We start from the raw sequence: 20345 nt of genomic DNA on the forward strand, positions 1-20345 counted from the left end.
GGGGGCTTGACAGGAAGTCAGGGGGGGCAGGCCCCGAAATACCCCACTGTAGCTACGGGCCTGGTTGCAAGTAGCAAGTGTGTACTGGAATCCTAAACTGAGTTACAAGTTTCTAAGCCTACTGACTTCAACAGACTTAGAAGGCTGTAACTTTGTTTAGGACTGCACTGTTAGTCAGGCCTGGATCCTGATTTCTGCAGCCTCACCTGACCCTTCCTTCATTTGATTCTTTATTAAAGACCAGAATTCCTTGTTCCCCTTTTATAAGATCACTCCAAGAGATTCTTCACTGCTGCAGATTTCAAAAAACTCTTCAGCCATTCAGTGGGGAAGGGACACTGCAGGGAGCATGGAAGTTTTGCTGGGTTCTAGTCTCAGTTTTGCTTTTGCCTTTTAAAGGCTTTTTTTAAACAAATCACATAAGCGCACATTTTTCTTTGGCTTTCTCAGTGAGTATTGTGTAAGTGCACACAGTTCTTCTGAAAGATTACAGAGATTAATAGTATGATTGAATATAAGGCCAGATAGGCAAAAATCCCAGAACAGAGTGGGAAGAGAACCCATACTGGTTAACGCTCGAAAAGAACTGCCTTCCCAAACACAAACTAATCCAGGTAGGATTTTCTTATAATTTGGTAGCATTTAGAGAACAATGAACTTTTCAGATATGAAAGTCTGCCAGTCTTGAGAAACACCACTTGAGCAAGCCTGTGCTGTGCTTGGCTGCCAAGCCCCAGATACTGAGAAGCCATAATTCTTCTCTTTAAAAATCCATACAAAGTGCAACAGGACTTCACAGATAGCAAAGTACAAATCAGGGTGGGTACGACTTCTGTCTAGACACCTCCAGCAATATTTCATTCTGGCATTAACACTTCCAAACAAAACTTCTAGATTAGGACAGTGGTTTTAAAACTGCCTTCCTGGGAACCTAGACGCAAAACACCCCGTCCCGAAAACCATGCCCTGAAGAGAGGATGTACCTTTAAAGTTTAAAGACCAAACTGGCCTCCCTGAGGTCCCGGACTCCTCTAACACCTTAAACTAAGGCCCAAGCGCATATTGCCAACCTAAAAAAAAAAATGGTGGGCGAAAATCGGAAGCCCCGGGCTTCCGAACGGAAGTGGCTCTACAACGTTGGAGAGCGATCAGAGGGGGGGAAGCGATTACAACCGTTGCACTCAGGATACCACCACTTGGGGACCTAGTGGCAGAATACAATGGTTTAAAGCTCTTTGCAACGGTTAGGGACGGAAGGCAGATGTTCGCCGTGTGAACGCCGGTAAGTACACCAATTCCAACCGGCACCTATACCGTTGCAAATGCCCCATCTGAACGCACCCAGTGTGTCTTTTTGTTAACGGCTATGCAGACTCACCATTTCCTTCCAAATTTTTCCATGACCACTGTAGGGTAAAGTTCCAGCCCCCATTACTTTCAGTACAATTCTCATTAAAATTACTGCACAGTGTTCCCATTGGTGGAGGAAATGGGGTTATTTACAAAATTTTACTTACTCTGCTTCCTCAAAGAGATTCACAATGTTCTTAAGAGGCTGAGTGGCTGGATTTTGGGCAATGATACTCTTAATCTCATTCAGTTTTTCCTCTACAGAGTTCAGCGTCTGCCGGTAAGGACCACTGACCCCTGTGATTTTCAAAGCCTTTGCTCTCTCCAGAAATCGCTGGGTCCTATTAGTTAGCTCGCTAATGATGACATCCCAGAGAGCAAAACATTGGTGGCATGGTGTGCAGTCTGGGAAGGTGCCGGAGTAGCCTCGGGTGCACTTATCACATCGGAGTCCCTCAACCCCGTCATTACAAATGCATTGTCCTGTGGTGCGATTGCACTGTGGGGTCTGTACACCACGGGAATCACAGTCGCAAGCTGAAAGAGATGGAAATAAATGCGAATAAACAGAAAGCTGGATTACAATGAATAAAATTAGGTAGCTCGCCTGATACTTACCCATTATTTTTTCAGACATAAACTTGGATCCCCTTTCTAAACGGATGCTACCTTCCATCTGCTTCAGCACAGCACCAACTATCCATTTGGTAAAGGGCTGGTGCAGAGTGAATTTCAACCTTGTGTGCAGTGTGACGCACATGAAGTCGGACTGGGAAGGTCTGAGATCTTTTTTAGTTGCTTTTTACAATCTGGTTCAAGCCTGAGAACAGTTATGAGGATCATTTAGGCTGCTCTGCTTCTGAGCTTTCATGTTTCTGGATTTTATTGGCTGGTTGTTAATTTTAATGATTTTATGCTTTATGACTTCATCTTTATGTTGTGAGCCATCTCAAGCAGATCTCTGAAAAGGTGGCATGATACTCACTAGGGGAACTTGCTCCTCTCTCAGCCTATCCTTCTTTACAGGCTTGCTGTGAGGATAAAATGGGATAACCCCATCCATACTGCCCAAACTCCTTGACAGAAATGACAGGACTCAAATGTATGAAATAAATAAATCCTGTGGATGTGCACACCAGTGTTTCAGTTTCATCAAAATAATGTTCCTCTACTCTATCTTACAATATAATGGTATTTAAACTATAGTCAGTTATAAGTGCAACTCATATCCCATTCAGTTTAATGGCAAAGATCCACATTAAAATGAATGCTCTCTGGCTCACCCTCAATACCTGCTACAGAATCTGCAGAACATCCTTTGAGAGGACAGTATCACACCCCTCAAGACAGCTTCGGAAATACTATCAACAGTAGTATGTATGTTCCACTATTCTCAAGTAAAGTTTAGAAGATCCCAGTATTTTAAAGGCTTCGTTTTAAAAAAAGATGAGGCAAATTAACAACTAAAGTACTATCACAATGAACCCAAAAAAAGAACAAACCATATACTGCCGGTGTTCAAAATGGCATGGCTTTCACACTCAGCAGATTAAAGCTTGAGAGAGAACATGACATCTTTCAAGAAGGCCTCATAACGACACATAAATCCATCAGGTGTCCTGTAAGCCATTATCCACCCTCCTGTTTTACAATTAGCCTATTGTCCAGGTCAGGGTTGTTGACAGATGGGGATGGGGGGGGACAAAATTTTTTTGGGGGGCCTTTTCAAGTCAGCTGGAGGGCCTTGAAGCCAACATCACACTGCACCCAATGGAATGTCTTTCCATTTATTTTTAATGCAGTTCTATCCGCAGAGACTGGGGCACAGGGAAGTCTGAGCACATTAAAAGGCTCTCTACTATCACGTGGACTTCCCTTTCTCCAGGGCAGAAGCAAACTTGTCTAACAGGGTCCGGCATAACTGAGGGACAGCCTTTCCCCATATGTTCCCCCAAGGGCACTATTGTTGGGGGCCCAACATCTTTTGGTTACCCCAGGCCCAGGGACGTCAAATTCGCTGTGACCAGGGCCAGGGCCTTTTCGGTGGCAGCTCCTACCTGGTGGAATGAGCTCCCGGAGGAGATCTGGGCCCTGCAGGACCTTGTGCAATTCCGCAGGGCCTGCAAGATGGAGCTCTTCCGCCAGGCTACCGCAAAGTGTGGGCTGCCATCGGGGTGCATAATGGCCCTGGGCCAAAGATCGGAGGCCAGTGTTGTCTTGGAACTTGCTTCGTTGTTCTGGGTGCATCTTCCACCCATCTTGGAAGTATGATCTTTCAGAGCACCAGCACTTTATTGTAATTTTGTATTGTTTTATTATGCTTTTAACTGCTTTATTATGGCTTTGTGCCCTTATTGTTAGCTGCCCTGAGCCCGTTGGGGAGGGCGGGATATAAATTTGAATAAATAAATAAATAAATAAAAGATCTTGAACAGCTAAACCCACCAATTAATCCAGCAATGGAGCAAGACAAGAAACCCTGGCTGGTGGCTGCTACACTAACTGTCCACCTGCAGCCTGCTAACCAAGCTCATCTTCTATAATAGTCTAGCCTTTCCCTCTTCCTTTCCTTGGCTGCAGTCAGATGACAGGCTTGGTGCAGTCTGGCCGCACCTCTTTTTATCCAGTGTTATTTGCTCCGGAGAGGTTTGTCCAAACATGCCATCCTTAACCTGCCTCACCGCAGCTCACTCTGTGGTTGACTGTTCAGATTATTGCTGTGCAGTAACCACAGAGTGGTCAGTTGGGCAGCATCCTTTAAAAAATTGTATTTCCTGCATGCACAGAAGTGTTCATTCAATGCACCACTCCATTTTGACAGCTTCGCAATCCCTCCGGCAAGTACTGCAACCCCTCTCAGCCTCCTTTGCTTTGCCTCTCTTCTTTGGAGTATATGGGGGGGAACCATAATAATGCAGATTTACATAAGAGTAGCCCCATTGACTCCAGTACACTTACTTTTCTGTCAATCATAGGATGCTTTCAAACAGCCTTACCCAGATTTTTCCAGCTTTACCCAAGTCTCCCTGAATTAGGAATGCCAGCCTGCCCAGGCTCCCTGCCAGTATGGGAGCATAACTAGGGACCATTTCCGTGGCTTTCCAACCCCAAGAAACAGGAAAGAGGGTTTTTCAGGGATGGGATTTGTCACTCAAAAACAACTCCTCTGGGGGCTCCTGATCCTGACAGAATGTTTGGGTGCAAAAACGCACAAGCGTGATTCAAAACCCTGGGGTGAAGATCTGCTTATGCGCATATCACTGAATTTTAAAAATTGTGCACAGATGAAGTGTGTGATCTGACTTCCCAAATGGCTTGATTTTGTAAGAGAGTTCAGACATCAGAAAATGTGCAGTGAGAGCAGCTCAATCCATAAAGATCGGATTTTCTCTAGTGTTGGGAAAGTTGGGGGTGAGAACAGGGTGCCGATGACTGGGGAACAGGATACAGATGTCACTGTCTGAATGAGCATTTTTAATCTGGAAGGAAGAAGCAATGACATCAGACAAACAGCTCATCTGATTGTAGCTCTTGCACCCAGCTCAGCCACATCTTGCAAAGCAGTAGCTATGGTGTTGCAGCAAGATAAAACAACCTTTCCCACTCTTTCCTCATTCATTTCTATCTCCCTCCACCTAATTTTTACGCACCCCTTCCCCCTTTATTTTCACTTCTTGGTCTCAGGACCTTCCCATCTCTATCCTGCTTGGCAACAAAATGTACTTAAGAGTAGTATAGTAGCAAACCTTTGTTAATATTATGAACAGAAGGGAGAGTTAGTATTTCCCCGTGATCTAACAAAGTAGTAAAAGGATGCTTTCCCCTCCTCTACCCCTTACATGCATGGTAATGGAACATTAATCTGTTTTAATGCTTATATGTGTGTAACGGAAGTTACAACTCCCACTTCAGGCACTGGGTTGTTAATCATTATTGTGCTGGTGGAAGGTCTAATAGCCATTTGTAAAGGCTACTTTGCTATATGACAAATGATGTAATCTTTTTAAGATCGTTAAAAATTAGATTTATAACATGCCAGAACAGTCTTTCTCCCCAATGGGGATCCAAAGCTGCATTATCCTCCTGTCCTCCATTTTATCTTCACAACAGCCTTGTGAGGTAGGTCTGGCTGAGAGTGTGTTGCCCAGCAACCTTCCATGGCAGGTTGGGGATTTGAGTATTAGAGACACATGACAGGTTGCTTAAAAGCTCTCTTATTACATGTTGTCTGTTGTGAAGATAACTTGGTTCAGCGTGTTTCAGTTCCCGTCATTTTTGGCATTGTAACTTCCATCTTCCTTCTGGGGTTGGTGGCCAGTTTTCATGTAGCATTATTTTCTGAGTTATGCCTGCCACAAACAGAGACCCTTAGCTTCCAATGCAAATATAATGGGGTGCTGGTGGTGGTTTGTCTCACCTGACCTAGGATTTTCCCATGCCTTTCAATTTTGGCCATGTAACTCCCACAATCATCCTGAAGCTGGTGGTCAGTGTTGAGTGTCCTAGCTTTATTCTCTGAGGAGTTAGGGCTGCCAGTGTGGTGCAGTATTAGACTAGGATCTGGGAAACCCAGGTTCAGATCCCCACTCTGTCATGGAAGTTTGCTGGGTGACTTTGGGCCAGTCACACACTTTCAGCCTAACAGGGTTGTTGTGCAGATAGAATGTAGCAGAGGAAAATGATGTCAGCTGCTTTGGCTCCTCATTGGGGAGAAAGGTGGGATAAGTAAAGTAAATAAATAAATAAGCAAACATGGACAGGCCAATTTTTTATTACTATAGATTGATGGCAAGAGCAAGCCAAATGATTTGTTTGTTTTGTTATATCGTGTTTGGACCCATTGTCCAGAGGCTCATGATGGCTCTAGGCAGTCCTAGCCCTGGTTCCTTTCTCAAATATGTCAGCTGCTTACGGTACAGAAAGGACGGGAGAAAATATATGAGGAGTGAAAATCTTTTGGAATTGTAGTTACTGAAATGTATTCACATTGCCTGGCAGCCATTTAAAAGAATAATCAGCTGTAAACAAAACCCGCTGTCTTGGAGAATAGCTCCAATACATAGATGAATATACACACACAAATGTGTTGTCTCGTGCTTCAAATTATGTTGGCACAATTTAACAAAATTGCTTTTTTGTTCTCAGAATTATACGAGGTATTTTATTTCCATCAAAGCAACCTCAGTATTCCCCCCAGAGAATTGTGATGGAATGTAAACTCCCTCAGGCGATTCATTCCTCTTTGAAGGCTGAGGGAGGGAAGGAGTCACTTAACCCTTTCCAGAGTAACAATTACTGCTGGGAATGGCACACTCAAGATAATGGCTAATTATTAAAATTCCACACAGGGGTGTAACAAAAACAGAAGTCAGCAGCATGTGACTTCTCTCCCTTGAAGCACCCAATATCGGATTACACAGTCAACCCATTTCAGAATATCAAATCACTTGTTTCTGGATTATATACAAATGCCTCAACTCAGTGAAATTAATGGGTGCATATAAATATTGTATTATGGATTTAAAGAAAAAGGATCAAGATTTCCGCTCAAAGAGCTACAGCTCTGAGGTACATCTAGAAAGACCACAGTAAACAAAACACATTGTTGCCTTATTTATTTACAGTGTTTATGGAGACAGTAAGAAGGAAAATATAGAATTGAAAAGTATTAATTACTGTGATATATATTTCAGGACTTGCTTTGTGGCCAACCTCTAACAGTAAGAATTAGAATAGGCCTTGTAATTAAGTCAGGACCTCAGCTGCTGGCTTCCAAGTAACCATGGAATGACCTGACCCTGTCATGTGGGCAATGTCAGCACCCAGCCTGCCATCTCTTTCCCGAATCAACAGCTCAGCAAGCAAAGTTTGTCTTTGTCAAGGAAAATTAGCCAGAGAGAATTACTGTGTTGAGGTCCTTCTGATTAAGCCCATCACAGATTATTTTAATTGTAAGCCTCCCTTTGAAGAGATAGCATAGAAATATCCTAAACAAACCAACAGATAGATCCTATTGTGTATCAGATTTACAATATGGGTATATCTATAAAAGCAACTAACTGCAGAAGAATTAAAATCTTGTGAAAATTGATTTATAAACTCATTCTTGACCCTTGTAAGTGTGGTTAGAGTGCTGGACTGAGATCTGAGTGACACGTTTCAAATCTCCACTCTGTTATGGAAGCTCGCAGGGTGAATATGGGCCAGTTATACTCTCTCAGCCTAACCTCACATTCAGGGGTCATTTCCTGCAGGAGCGCACAGGAGCGGAGCTCCGGCAGTAAAGAGCCCAGGGGGTGGGCACATGCAACAAGCCCCACCCCCTGCTCCCAGCAGCCCTCAGTCAGAGCAAGAAGCAGTCACGTAAGTTGCAGAGCTCCCCCCAGCCCTCCGGTCCAAAATAGTCCAGTGGCACCTTTAAGACCAAGTTTTATTCAGGTACAAGCTCTCCCTCCTCTGTGAGGGCAGATCTGCACGTTCCCCCCCCCCATAGCTACCAATCCAAAACAGTCCAGTGGAGCCTGAGCGGTGGGTGTTGCTTTCTGACGCACGGCCGGTGATGTCAGGGGGTGTGGCATATGCAGATGAGTTATGCAGATGAGTTATGCTAATGAGCTCCTGCACCTCTTTTTCTACGAAATGACCCCCGCTCACATTGTAGCTCTGAAGATAAAATAAAGGCGAGGAGAACAATGCTGTGTGCCCATTGGGGAGAAAAGTCAGGTATAAAAGTAGCAGAGTAATATCGTAATGGCATGGTTCAGAAAGGTGCTTTTTATAAAGAGAATGGGACTATGAACTACAGTATTGCTCAAATGCAAGTCTAGGGATTTCCCCCCAGGTATGTCACACACAAAAAAAGGTGAGTCATCTTAAATTTGCATACAAGCTACAGTTATGCCCAATACTAATACCCTTTTCTTTTTACATAACATTTTTTTTTGGGGGGGGAGATTGTTTTAAATTTAGGGTTATCTTCCCTTTGAGTAAATCTAGTATGCTACCGTGTATAGTATATGCTTGCTGTATACACTACCTCATTCCCACAGCATTGTTTTATACTTACAGTAATAAGATTGCAATGACTTACATTATGTCATCTGCTCTGAGTCTCAGTGAGAAAGGTGGGCTATAAATAAATAAATAAACGTTGCATTGTCCCTATAGAGCCTGATGCTGACATTTCCTTGAAAAATCTGTCATATAAACATAACTATTGCAGAATTGAATGCAACCCTACATCATGTCTGTTTCATTTCTACAGGTTCACTGCTGCAGTCTGTTGCAGTACAGAAGTCTTGTTTCCTCTGCTTTTATCTATGTCCACTGTATCAGAAACAATCTTGGGGAGCTATTATTTACTGGTTTGTGGACCATGTTCTTGCAGATGGTCGAACTAGAACAGCACATACTTGGAGAACATCCACACTGATGATATATTAAGGCCTGAGGAACACTAGGGAACAGTAACTGATGCTGGATCATCCAACAGTAGATAAACACACATATGGAATCCAGGACTACAAAAAAAAAAAAAGTCCAATGTCCTCAGCAGTAATCCCTGGCTAGCACATCTGGGTCCCTGGAGTAGATGATCCTACTAACAAGCTTAAGGAAGCCAAACTGCTTACGTTTCACAGTGGCATTTTAACATATGTAACAGAGATGGTTTCCTGATCGCCTTTATTTTATGAGATCTAATTTCAAAATATCAAACTTCCACAGAATATAATGGAAGTTTACAAACTGTAAAAGATACTCCAGTGTTTGGCTACCACAAAGTCCGAATGTCCCTCATTTCAGCCAACTGAAATGACAATCCCAGGAACATGTGTGTATGTTGTAGATTACGAGAAGGTTATATAAAATTAGACTAAAAACCTTTATTTAATTCATTTGTACCCCACCTTTCCCCCCAAAGTGGCTTACATCACTCCTCTCTTCCATTTTATCCTCACAACAACCCTGTGAGTCTGAGAGAGTTGTGACTGGCTCACGGTCAACCAGCGAGCTTCCATGGCATGAGTGGGGATTCCAACCCAGGTCTCCCAGATACTAGTTAGACACTCTAACCACTGTGTCACAATGGTCATTTTATTTTCCTATGGAGCTAGGAAAGCACAACACAGAGGTATCTGGGGAGATGAGGCTAGTCCTGATACATATTCAGCAGCAGTAAGTGATTTCAGAGGTCATTTGTGAGAGTCAGAAAAGACAGTGCTCAAAGCCCTATGAGAAAGGCAGGAAAAGCATTTTTAAAAATAAAATATATTTTAATATATATTTATGAAAAATAGTGAGAAGAAACTATGCCACGTCTTTGACCTTGCACTTTATAATCTCAGATACACGCTTTGTGCAAAGCCTTTCAGTAGGTGAACAGGCACATTAGATGTAGCTAGGAGCTACCCAGCACCATAGATATGTACATGACCCTAGCCTGGAGAGAACAAAGACAGCCAATGTCCCACCTAGGGTAGAATCACACCCAAGCTACAAAGCTGGAAGGTCAAAAGGGGCAGAGTAGATCTTCCTGTTGCTGACAGGAAAAGATATGATGACCCACAAAGGATGGGCAAAGGGGAGGTTATTTGACCCCTGGACACAAGGGATTTCTCTCTGCTTTCTCTTTCAGAAGTCATTCATATTACTGCAAGGCATTCTAAGTGGGTTCCATGCTACTTTGGACTTTTTTCTGAAGCAAGTTTTGCTAAAAAAAGGGAAGAAGCCCTGAACACTGAGAACACAGATAATGGATAGTTTCTAAATACCCCGTTTCCCCACAAGAACAATGTGTATGTATGGGGGGGAGGGTACATTTCACTTAATAAAGTAAGATATGAATTATAGTCCAGCTGCAAAGATACAAAAAGAAATGACAGTATGGATACTGTGGAGGGATGTTCACATAGGAACATGCATGCAATATCAGTGTTTTTGGAGAGCTTATTATCCACTTCTGTATGGAAGGGAAAACACATCATGATGTTAATAATTCAGCGAACAATTCCACAAAAAGTAAAACAAGCAGAATTAATGCTAATTTTATTTATGTAACACCAAATTTAAAAATGTCTAAATTTGGTCTCTTTTTATCTCAAACCCACTCATAGGCAATGGGCAGGAACCAACCTGCATTTCAGCTGGTGATACTAAAGGTGCCCCATGGCCTCCAGAAAGATTATGCTGGGGGTCAGGGGTTCCACAAGGACAAAAGTCATGTGGAATCAGGACTGTGGTAAGGAGAAGAATTAAATGAGACTGAGTGAAAAATCTATCTGGATCCAGCCCAATACATATGTAGACAAAGGAACAGGATGTGGAAAAAAAAAGTGGGAGTGAATATTTTAGTATCACTGACCTCCTTGTTGGAAAAATGTACAAAAAGCAGCTGTTTTATTTTTGACACTTCTTGGTAATAAATAAAACATTCAGTAAAACACAGTACAAGATTTTACCAGGCTCATTTTTGCTACAATTTATCTGGAAAAATAAAGTGTATTTTGGAAGCATTCTTAATTATCTTTTAAAAAACTGCTGTTGCTGTTCCAGAAAAGACTTTATTTTACACACACTTTGGTCATCATAGAACCTAACTTCTCCAATGTTAACGAATCATTCAAAGACTAAATATCTCAAACAGGAATGTAAAACAATGTATTAAAAAACCAATTGTATGCAAAGCCAATGCATTTATGATATTAACATCATTAGGAAGAAATAAATAATAAAAACCAGTTCAGGTACTGTCTCTCTAGGCAGCTTTTTCCATTGCTGAACTGACCTGACAGCTCTGTCAGGGACACTTTGTATACAGAACATTCTACTTTGGATATGAACAAACTATAAAAGGAGACGCTCGCTTGTAAAAAGTTCAACAGCAGCCAAGTTGTGATAATAAAAGAATCTGTCTGCATTCAGATACTATATCAAACCCTAATTAAAACAGAGGACTGTTGGCACTATGCATGAACATAGCCTGCTTTCTGTGCTTGCGTGCTTTTCTCTCTTCTCTCCTATGTGCAGAGCTTGACTGGACAAGCTCCAACGGGCCATTCAGTCCAAATGCTGGTACCTTACCAAACTGATACTTGTTTTCTCTACAGATTAGAGTTGGCAGATTAGATTGTTTCCTGTCTCACCTAACAGTCAGCTACTTGTCCCAAAAATCCTATCAGGGTTAGGTGAACCCCAAGGACAATATGGACCACTGGAGAGCAGTGTTCCCTCTAAGCTGAGTTAGTGTGAGTTAGCTCACAGTTTTTTAGCCTCCGGCTCACACATTTTTCTCTTAGCTCAGGAAGGATGGCTCCAGAGCAAACTAATTTATGCAGTAGCCAGATCATTTGCTCACAACTTTAATGCCAGTAGCTCACACAGTAGAATTTTTGCTCACTAGACTCCACAGCTTAGAGGGAACATTGCGCCCTAACTTCAGATGAATCCTAGTTTGCCACTTGTGTGTGTGTGTGTGTGTCTAAGAATCCAATCTGCCAAGGTGTCATCATTTGGACATCAAAGCAAACTGGAGCTTGATCAAACCAGGAAGTGTTCTTTATTGCATGGAGCTTGATTGGAGAAGGGAGGGGTGAGAAGAATGTAAGACTGCTTCATTAGGGTTTGTCATGACTGAATGCAGCCTATGTCAGAGTCCAGCCACTAATACAACTACTACTGGGGGGGAAAACACAGATTTCTGGAAGCTACCTTGCAAGTATTCATAGGGCTTTTTTAAACGTAAGAAATAAATACACACCTACATACACCTTTAAAAAACATAGAAGTTATGATAATTTCAGTTACAAATTTAGTGACAATGATGGAAAACAATAACTGCAACCAATGTTCCCTCTAAGCTGTGCAGTCTTGTGAGCAAAAATTCTACTTTGTGAGCTCCTGGCATTAAAGTCGTGAGTGACCGTTTCGGCTACTGCATTAATTAGTTTGCTCTGGAGCCCTGCTTCCTGAGCGAAGGCAAAAATGTGTGAGCCAGAGGCTAAAAAACTGTGAGCTAGCTCACACTAACTCAGCTTAGAGGGAACACGGACTGCAACTCTTTTTCTCCCCTCAGTTTCCCCTATATTTGAGGTTTACAGTTCAGCATGACAAAGAGCAGTATTCTTACTGGGTGTCCATTAAATACATCTGTGCTATTTTAATTAAAAACCATATGCCTGGATTTCTTGGCAACAGGCCCAATTGTAATGCTAAATCCCTGAATTGCTGGCGTTAGCATGTCTTCACATGGACTCATTCAACATTCTTTTCCAGGAAAACGAGGAAGTCTGGGGGATTTGGACTCTTTAACAGCAAAGTCAGTTTTGCTTACAGATAAAGCATTCTGATCTGATTCCAGGGCTATCAGCTACACACAACATTGTTCTGTATTCCAACTAATTCCTTATCTGTATGGTGCCAAAAAGAACGTTTTGTGCCCTTTCATGTAATTATATCCACTCCATTTTTATATACAGTTCTAAGTACTCACATAAAAAGTAATCCTATTCAAAAGACAAAATGGAGGATTTTGTTACTAATACTGTGAATATGAACTGAGTCACTTTTGAATTTTACATAAATTGTCGGTGTATATATAATGCTTTGTGATCATGGCTGCTTTTTAATGGACTTTACCCTAATGTTGCATAAGGGGAAGGAAATACTACAACACAAATCTGTACGAAGTAGGGTCGCCAGATCTGGGTCAGGAGTAGGCTTCCCAACCCCCGCCCCAGAGGCCCGTTCCCCACCGCCGGCGGATCGGGCACCGGGTGGAACCCCACCCCGACATGCACGTCACCCGGAAGTGACGCGACCACGCCGGGCACGCTGGGGGCGGGGCCACGGTCATCCGAGGGAAAACTCGAAAGACTCTTGTCTTTTGTCTTTTGAGTGGTCGCGTCACTTCTGAGTGATGTGGATGCGGCGCGCGGACGCCCGCTCTAGCCACCAGCCGGGAGTCCCCTGCTGTGGCGAGATTCGGACTTGGCAACCCTAGTCAGGAGATACCTGGAAATTTGGGGGGTGGAGCCTGAGAAGAGTGGGGTTTGGAGAGGGGGAGGGACCTCATCAGGATATAATGCCTTAGAGCTCATCCTCCAAAGCAGACATTTTCTCCAGGGGAAGTGTCCTTGTTTGTCTGAAGATCAACTGTAATAGCAGGAGATCTCCAGGTGCCACCCCAGTACATGGGCTTTGAACTATCTAATAATTGGGGATGTTTCTTCCTTATAAACCTTTTACTTCTAAAAAGAATTACTGAAGAAAACAAAATCTCTAGTACTAAACTGTAGATACGCTCCAGCTTTTCAGATTAAGTTCCATTATTTGTTTGCCTAGCCATGATGTCTAAAAATAACCCACATATTTACATAGTATTACTCTTTAAGGCACCTTCCTGATTTCAAGAGAAAGCATTCATCTGTTGAACATTAAACATGTTACAACAATTTCAACAGTTATTCAAACCACTTAACCTACTTTAACAGATATAGAATATCTAAAATTGTCTTACTGCGGATTATTTCAGAAGAAATACAAAATAATATTCCATATTTTGAAGTATATTTATGAGATTTCCCTGATGGGGAGGCAGAACCGAGGCAGACTAAACAGGTAAAATATAGGAAGGGGGAAAGGTAAAGCTGGAGGGGGGGAAAGCAGGAAAGGTTAAAAAAAAGGAAAGCTGGAAGTGGAAGGGGTGGAACCAAAAGCGGAGGCTAGAGGTGCCAGCCTCCTGGTAGGGCCTGGAGATCTCCTAGAATTATAGCCGATCGCCAGACTACAGAGATCAGTTCCCCTTGAGAAAATAGCTGCTTTGGAGGGTGGACTTTATGACATTATACCCTGCTACGTCCATCACCTCCCCTTCCAAGGCTCCATCCCCATAGCTCCAGGAATTTCCAAACCTGGAGCTGGCAACCTATTTTGGCCTTTGAGGGTGGGATTGTTGGGGCCAGGCCTGGGAAGGGTTGCCAGCTCCAGGTTCAGAAACACCTAGAAATTTTGTAGTGGAGTCTGAGGAGTGCAGGGTTTGGGGAGAGGAGAGGCCTCAGCATCGTATAATGCCATAGAGCCCACCCTCCAAAGTAGCCATTTTCTCTAGGAGGACAGATGTCTAACTTTAATTCTGGGGAGATCTCCAGGTCCCCCCTGGAGGTTGGCAACCCTAGGCCTGGCAGCACCTTGAGTGACTTGATGCCACCTGACAGGCATGACTCAACTAGGCCTGGTTACTTGCTGTTGTTCAGCAGCCACCCTATGAAAGCCAGTGTGGTGCAGCAGTTAAGAGCTTCAAAGTAGGGTCTGTAAGACCCAGGTTCAGATCCCCATCTTGTAGTGGAAGCTGACTGGGTGATTTTGGACCAGTCACACACTTTCAGCCTAATCAACCCCACAGGATTGTTGTGCAGATAAAAAGAAAGAGAGGATAATGTAAGCTACTTTGGTCCCCACTGTGGAGAAAGATTGTAATTTTCCTAGGTAGAGGCTGTGGGGGAGGGGGGTGAAGACAGAAAGCTGAAGACAGAGACGCAGATAAAGGTTGGCTGGCTGTTAAGAAAATGGCTGCTTTGGAGGGTGGAGTCTATGGCATTATACCCTGCTGAGGTTGCTTCCCTCCACAAGCCTCACTGTCACAAGGCTCCACCCCCAAATCTCCAGGGATTTCTCAACCTGGAGCTGGAAATTAAGGGGAATTAATCTTTGTAGCTGGGAGATCCATTGTAATTCATGGAGAGCTGCTGCCGCCGCCACTGCTAGGGGTGGTGGTGAAGCAAGTGGGTGGCTGGGAGAGTGATGGAAGCAGAAAGAGAGAGTGATGGAATGGGGGGGCAGAAAGAGAGATGAGGTAGGAAGGCAGAAAAACAAAACAAGTGATGAGGGGGCAGAAAGAGAGAGGAAGTGAGATGCATGGAGGAGAGAGAGAGAGAAAGGGGTGGCAGAAGGGAGAAAGTGTGAGTGAGGTAGGGTGAGAAAGGAGGAAGCAAAGTTGCAATGGGATAGCTGCTCCACAAGTTTCTTGCATACAGAATATTCTATAAAATTCTGTATGCATTGTTGGATTATACATTTGATTAAAATCTAGTTTGCTTTTTAAAAAGAAAACCTGTTGTCAGTTTACTAGCACCTAGTTCAACAGATCCTTTTAGAATGTCAAACTGGGATCTGGGAAATTACAGTTAGAATCCCCTCTCTGCCACAGAAGTTTGCTAGGTGACCTTGGGCCAATCACACACTCCCAGCCTAACCTACCACACAGGGTTGTAATGAGGATAAACTGGAGGAGAGGAGAATGATGTAGGTTGTTTTGGGTGCCCACTGGGAAGAAAGGCAGGGTATAAATGAAATTTAAAAAGTCAATGCAAGAAAGACAAATACAGATAAATGAGTGAATGAAGAAGATTCAAATTTGTAATAGGATTCATGGTGTGGAGGGAAACCGAGAATCTTTTGTGTGAGAATACCAGGGGATATTATATATACGCAGGAGTGCCCCGATTTTGACATGTAAAATACTGGAGGATATGTCATCCTCATATGCCTTTACTAACCTCAGAAGAGTATTGCCAAGGCTGCAAATGACAATTTTAAGTAATAAATTCCTGGAAGAAGACATTTAATCACCTCTTTACCAGACAGCAAGTCCGCTATGGGTTAGACCACAGATGTCAAACTCATTTGTTAAGAGAGCCAGATCTGAAATAAATGTCACTTTGCTGGTCCAGGCCATGTGTACCATAGAATGTAATGCCAGGTACCAGAGATATGAACTTTATAAAGGATACAGGCAAACCCCATTAATGATTAATTTTTTACTCAGAGTACAAACATGCTTAAAACATTAATGCTCTTTCCTTACAGTATCTCCTTCCTTACAGTATTTTCTTACAGTATCTACCCTCCCACTTCCACTGCCTATTACATATTAACACTGGGGCAGTGTACAGGGACATCATGCACAGCCTCTGTCATCTGGCATTCTAAAATTATAAACTGGCATACTCTATCCAAGATTTCTACAACCACCTTTCTACAACAATGCAGGTTAGTCATTCTTGCCAACCCTAGAAAGTCTATGCAAGTTTGTCACCTGTCATTAATGACATTTTCTTCTACCGCCACATAGAGCAGTTCACAAATATTACCCTATGTATGACACTGGATGTTCATGCAAAATGGTGAATATACACCTTGTAGCAAAGAAGTGTCACCTGCCCTTAAAGGTACTATCACAGGGATCTTTGGGAACATTTATTAAACATTTTCCTTCAGGCTACTGCAGTGGCGCTCACACTGTGGGTCCTGGAGAACCACACTGACAACAGCATCAACCAAAAGAGCCACATCTACTTTCATCCCTGGCATGAGGCCTGCAACCTCAGTGAATCTTGCAGTTTACCCGTTCCTCCAGCAGCAGCTGTTCCAAGGTGGAAACCATCTGCCAAACACAAGTCCCACTGGCCAAGGGCCTTGCCCATTTGCTGGAACATGGGGCTGGTGCCACATTAGGGAACAGTGCTCAAAAGAGCCACAAGTGACACGCCACAGAATCACATGCAATTCCCAAGCTACTGCGTATCACTGGGATACTGGATAGCTGGTGCTAATCTGGATATGGGCATGGACTGCCAAGGCCCTAAATACTCTCTTTTGCATTATGGGCAAGACTGGGACGCTTAGAGGACCGCCATCTTGGTTTTAGCTAGATCTGTTTTAGATAGGTTATACATTATGATGTAATTTTAATATTTTATATTTTTTCTACTGTTTTACTGTTTTATTAATTATATGTTGTTAGCCGCCCTGAGCCTCCGGGGAGGGCGGGGTATAAATACAAATAATAAATAAATAAATAAATAAATCTGGGTTGTGGCTGTAGCGCTTGCATCTCTAATTTTAATCATTTTATATCTGTGTGTGCTTTGAAATGGCTCAATCAAGCTATCATTTGTTACACAGCTTCAACAACCTACTTCGTAACCCGCTAGACCAAAATTAAATTCAGTTCCACTAAAATAGCGCTTCAGAAAAACCAGCCAAGATCAGTGAGTTTCACTGTTAAGTACTGTAGCTACAAATATCGCAACGCTGGGAACAAAGAGGCTGCTGAATGCGCTATAGAATCCTGTTCTCTCTTGTTCCTCAAAGCTTTGAATCTTAACTGGACTCGCATAAACGTTGCTTTGTTTCTTTCTATGGCAAGTTATCTAGACTCCAGATGATGCAGGAAGTCACAATAATAGATAGAAATATTCAGCAATTGGATGAGATCCTTCAGACAGCATAAGTAATGAAACCAAGCTGCTCACCTTGGCACTCCACACTGGGGTCACCCCAGTAAAACTCCTGGCATTCACTACATGTGCGCCCTCCAAATCCTGGCATACACTGGCACTGTCCAGTAAACTGTTGATGGAGAAAAAACAAGGAAGTATGTCTTTTGCCAGATTAACCTCTTGCAAAAACTTTATTAAGCCTTTACAATACTTTGTCATCTGGATGATCCCTGCACGATAAGTAGCTTCGGAAATGGTAAAAATGTGATTAGGCTGATAGTCATCAGTAACCTTAATGCAATCGCTCAGCCTCCTTCAGGACAGAACTTTTTCTTTAACTTGGAGATCAATAGACTCAAAAAGTCCATATACAGTAACTGTATACTACCAGGACAATATACCCACCTTCCCTGATCAATGTACACAAACACAATATTCCAGACAGCAGGCACAACTCGGAAAAGATGCTGCCAAAGCAAACAGAGACGGGCAATTCAAGCACATGAGTCAAACCACACTAAGAGACATGTTCAAGAAAAGACTCAGGGATGCACACAATTCAGTACAGCTTTTGCAGGGTTGCAGCCAATGTTCCTTCTATTCCCCCCCCCCCTCTACTGAGCAGAGGAGTTCACATCCTGAGCAGGATATAACTGCTGTGATCTTAAAATGGGCAAATGGGCAGTGCAAGACCCTGCGTGGCTCCAGACTGCTGCTGAGTGGGGCTTCCTGTGTTAATGAGCGGCTGCTCATGCACACAGCTTAGAGGGAACACTGGTTGCAGCACTTCAGACCATAGCGTAGGGACTGAATGGATGCATTCCCATAGCATTACTGTCAGTGGTCTTCCTTTGCTGGGGACACCGCATCGACTGGGGCAGTGAGGGGGCAGGCACAGAGTTGTGCCTCTGCTGCCCAGCTTGGATTTCCTTTAGCAACTTGCCTTGAACCTGGTGGGAAAGCATGAGAGGAGGGTGTTTGGGGCAGCCAAAAACCTAGAACCATCACCTGTTCCTTTAACTAGTACAGTGTGGTGCCTGGATCAGATGGGCAGCTGCATACAGCCTTATTACATTCATTTTAAAATGCTGCAAGGGGCTGGATCCTGATCGGGCCCCGCAATGTGATGCTCATCTCCCACCCCCACACACCTTTTCAAGAGCTGAAACAGGTCCGGGGAAAGGATAAAAGCTCTTCAGTCTGCTGCACTGTAGGATCAGGCCCCTTGGGGCATTTTAAAATGACTTTAAAATGGCTGCGGCATCCTTGTGCTGGCCATGAGGATGTTGTCGTGTCTAGCTTGGCCCAGAGTTACTTTTTACACCAGTGGCAAAACTGGCAGTATTCTCAGCTGTAGAGAAGGTGAACCATACAGATTACTCTTGCTACCGGTATACTTCCCTGGGTAATTGGGAGGACAGAGGGACGTAAAAATCCAAGCTTCTGTCCTGGTGCTCTCAAACAGTCCAGCCCAGTCCTGAGTGATCTATGGCTGCAAGGTATCTTGCCTACTTCTTACCTCATTGCAAGATGAACCAAAGGAACGTTCCACATCACAGCCACATGGTTCACACCCTGCGGCGCTGGCTAACTTCCATGTGTTCGGGGCGCAGCGGTCACAGCTCTGTCCAATCACATTGGAAAGACACTGGCACTGGCCCGTTTCTTTTTCACACTCGCATTCGTTGTTGTTGTTGCAGCTTTCATATGCGGTTCCCAAATAATTGCAAATACATCCTGAAGTGAAAGAGTGCCGAAGTTGAATATACAGCAGCAACTTGCTTGGGTGAGAAATCAACACACATGGGAAATTCAGGACATCACTGTAGTGTTCAATCTCAAAAACTCATTTTCGAACGTTAGCTCCTTCAGTTAAAGTGATCAGCTTGCTCGCTTTGTTCTGCAGGATCAACACTTTACCACTTTAATCTGTGAGGTAGGAACTGAGATCATTTACACACAAGTTTGTTGCCCTGACTTGGATGCTACTGAGAAGTGTCGTCGTCCCCCCCACTTCCCACAGCACTTATATATTAATTTTACTTCATTTATACCCCACTTTTCTCCCAATGGGGACCCAAAGTGGCTCATTATATTCTCCCCTTCTCCATTTTATCCTCACAACCACCCTGTGAGGTAGCTGAGTCTGGGTGTGTGTGACTACCCCAGCAAACCTCCATGGCAAAGGGGGGGAAATCAAACCTGAGTCCTAGTCCCACACCCTAACCACTACATCACGCCGGCTCAGATTTTCTCCGTCTCTCCTAAATCTGTTTCGTTGGGATGTTTTGGAATAGATAGCAGCAAAACCAAAGTGCCATCCATGTGGATGGAAAAGTCTGGATCTTCCCAGTCCCAGCATCATTTCCCCTGCCCCAGCTACTCTGCAGTGCCCTCCTGTGCCTCCTGGGAGCTTTTGTGTGGCTTCTTTTAAAAATGGTAATTGCTGTATCAATATAATGATTTATCAATATGACAATTACTGATTTCCAGGGGTCATTTTGTAGAAAAAGAGCTAGGGGAACTCATTAGCATATGCCACACCCCCTGACATCAGGGGCCCGGCGGTGGACCTGCAAGGCCGGCGGGAGTGCGAGGAAGCCCCGCCAAGGCCCTCCCTGGCCCCAGGCAGGCAGGGGTGGGGAGAGGCGGGGAGGAAGCAACTTACCCTCCCTCTTCTCCTGCCTCCTCCTGGCTGAATGAGGGCCAGAAGCGGGG

The 20345-nt window shown here is 43.7% G+C and overlaps 1 protein-coding gene across 1 annotated transcript in view; it reads right to left on the reverse strand.

Annotated features, from left to right (window-relative positions):
• LAMB1 (laminin subunit beta 1) overlaps positions 1-20345 on the reverse strand; it is a 98602-nt gene that overhangs the window by 18834 nt on the left and 59423 nt on the right. The window contains exons 22-24 of the mRNA XM_015422523.1: positions 19147-19364; positions 17661-17757; positions 1518-1887 (exon numbers count right to left, since the gene is read on the reverse strand). Coding sequence (XP_015278009.1) covers positions 1518-1887; positions 17661-17757; positions 19147-19364 — 685 coding nt within the window. The remainder of the gene's footprint in view (positions 1-1517; positions 1888-17660; positions 17758-19146; positions 19365-20345) is intronic.

This window comes from Gekko japonicus, unplaced genomic scaffold (genome assembly GCF_001447785.1).
Source record: "Gekko japonicus isolate JY-2015 unplaced genomic scaffold, Gekko_japonicus_V1.1 scaffold1338, whole genome shotgun sequence".
NCBI classification, from domain to species: Eukaryota; Metazoa; Chordata; class Lepidosauria; order Squamata; family Gekkonidae; genus Gekko; species Gekko japonicus.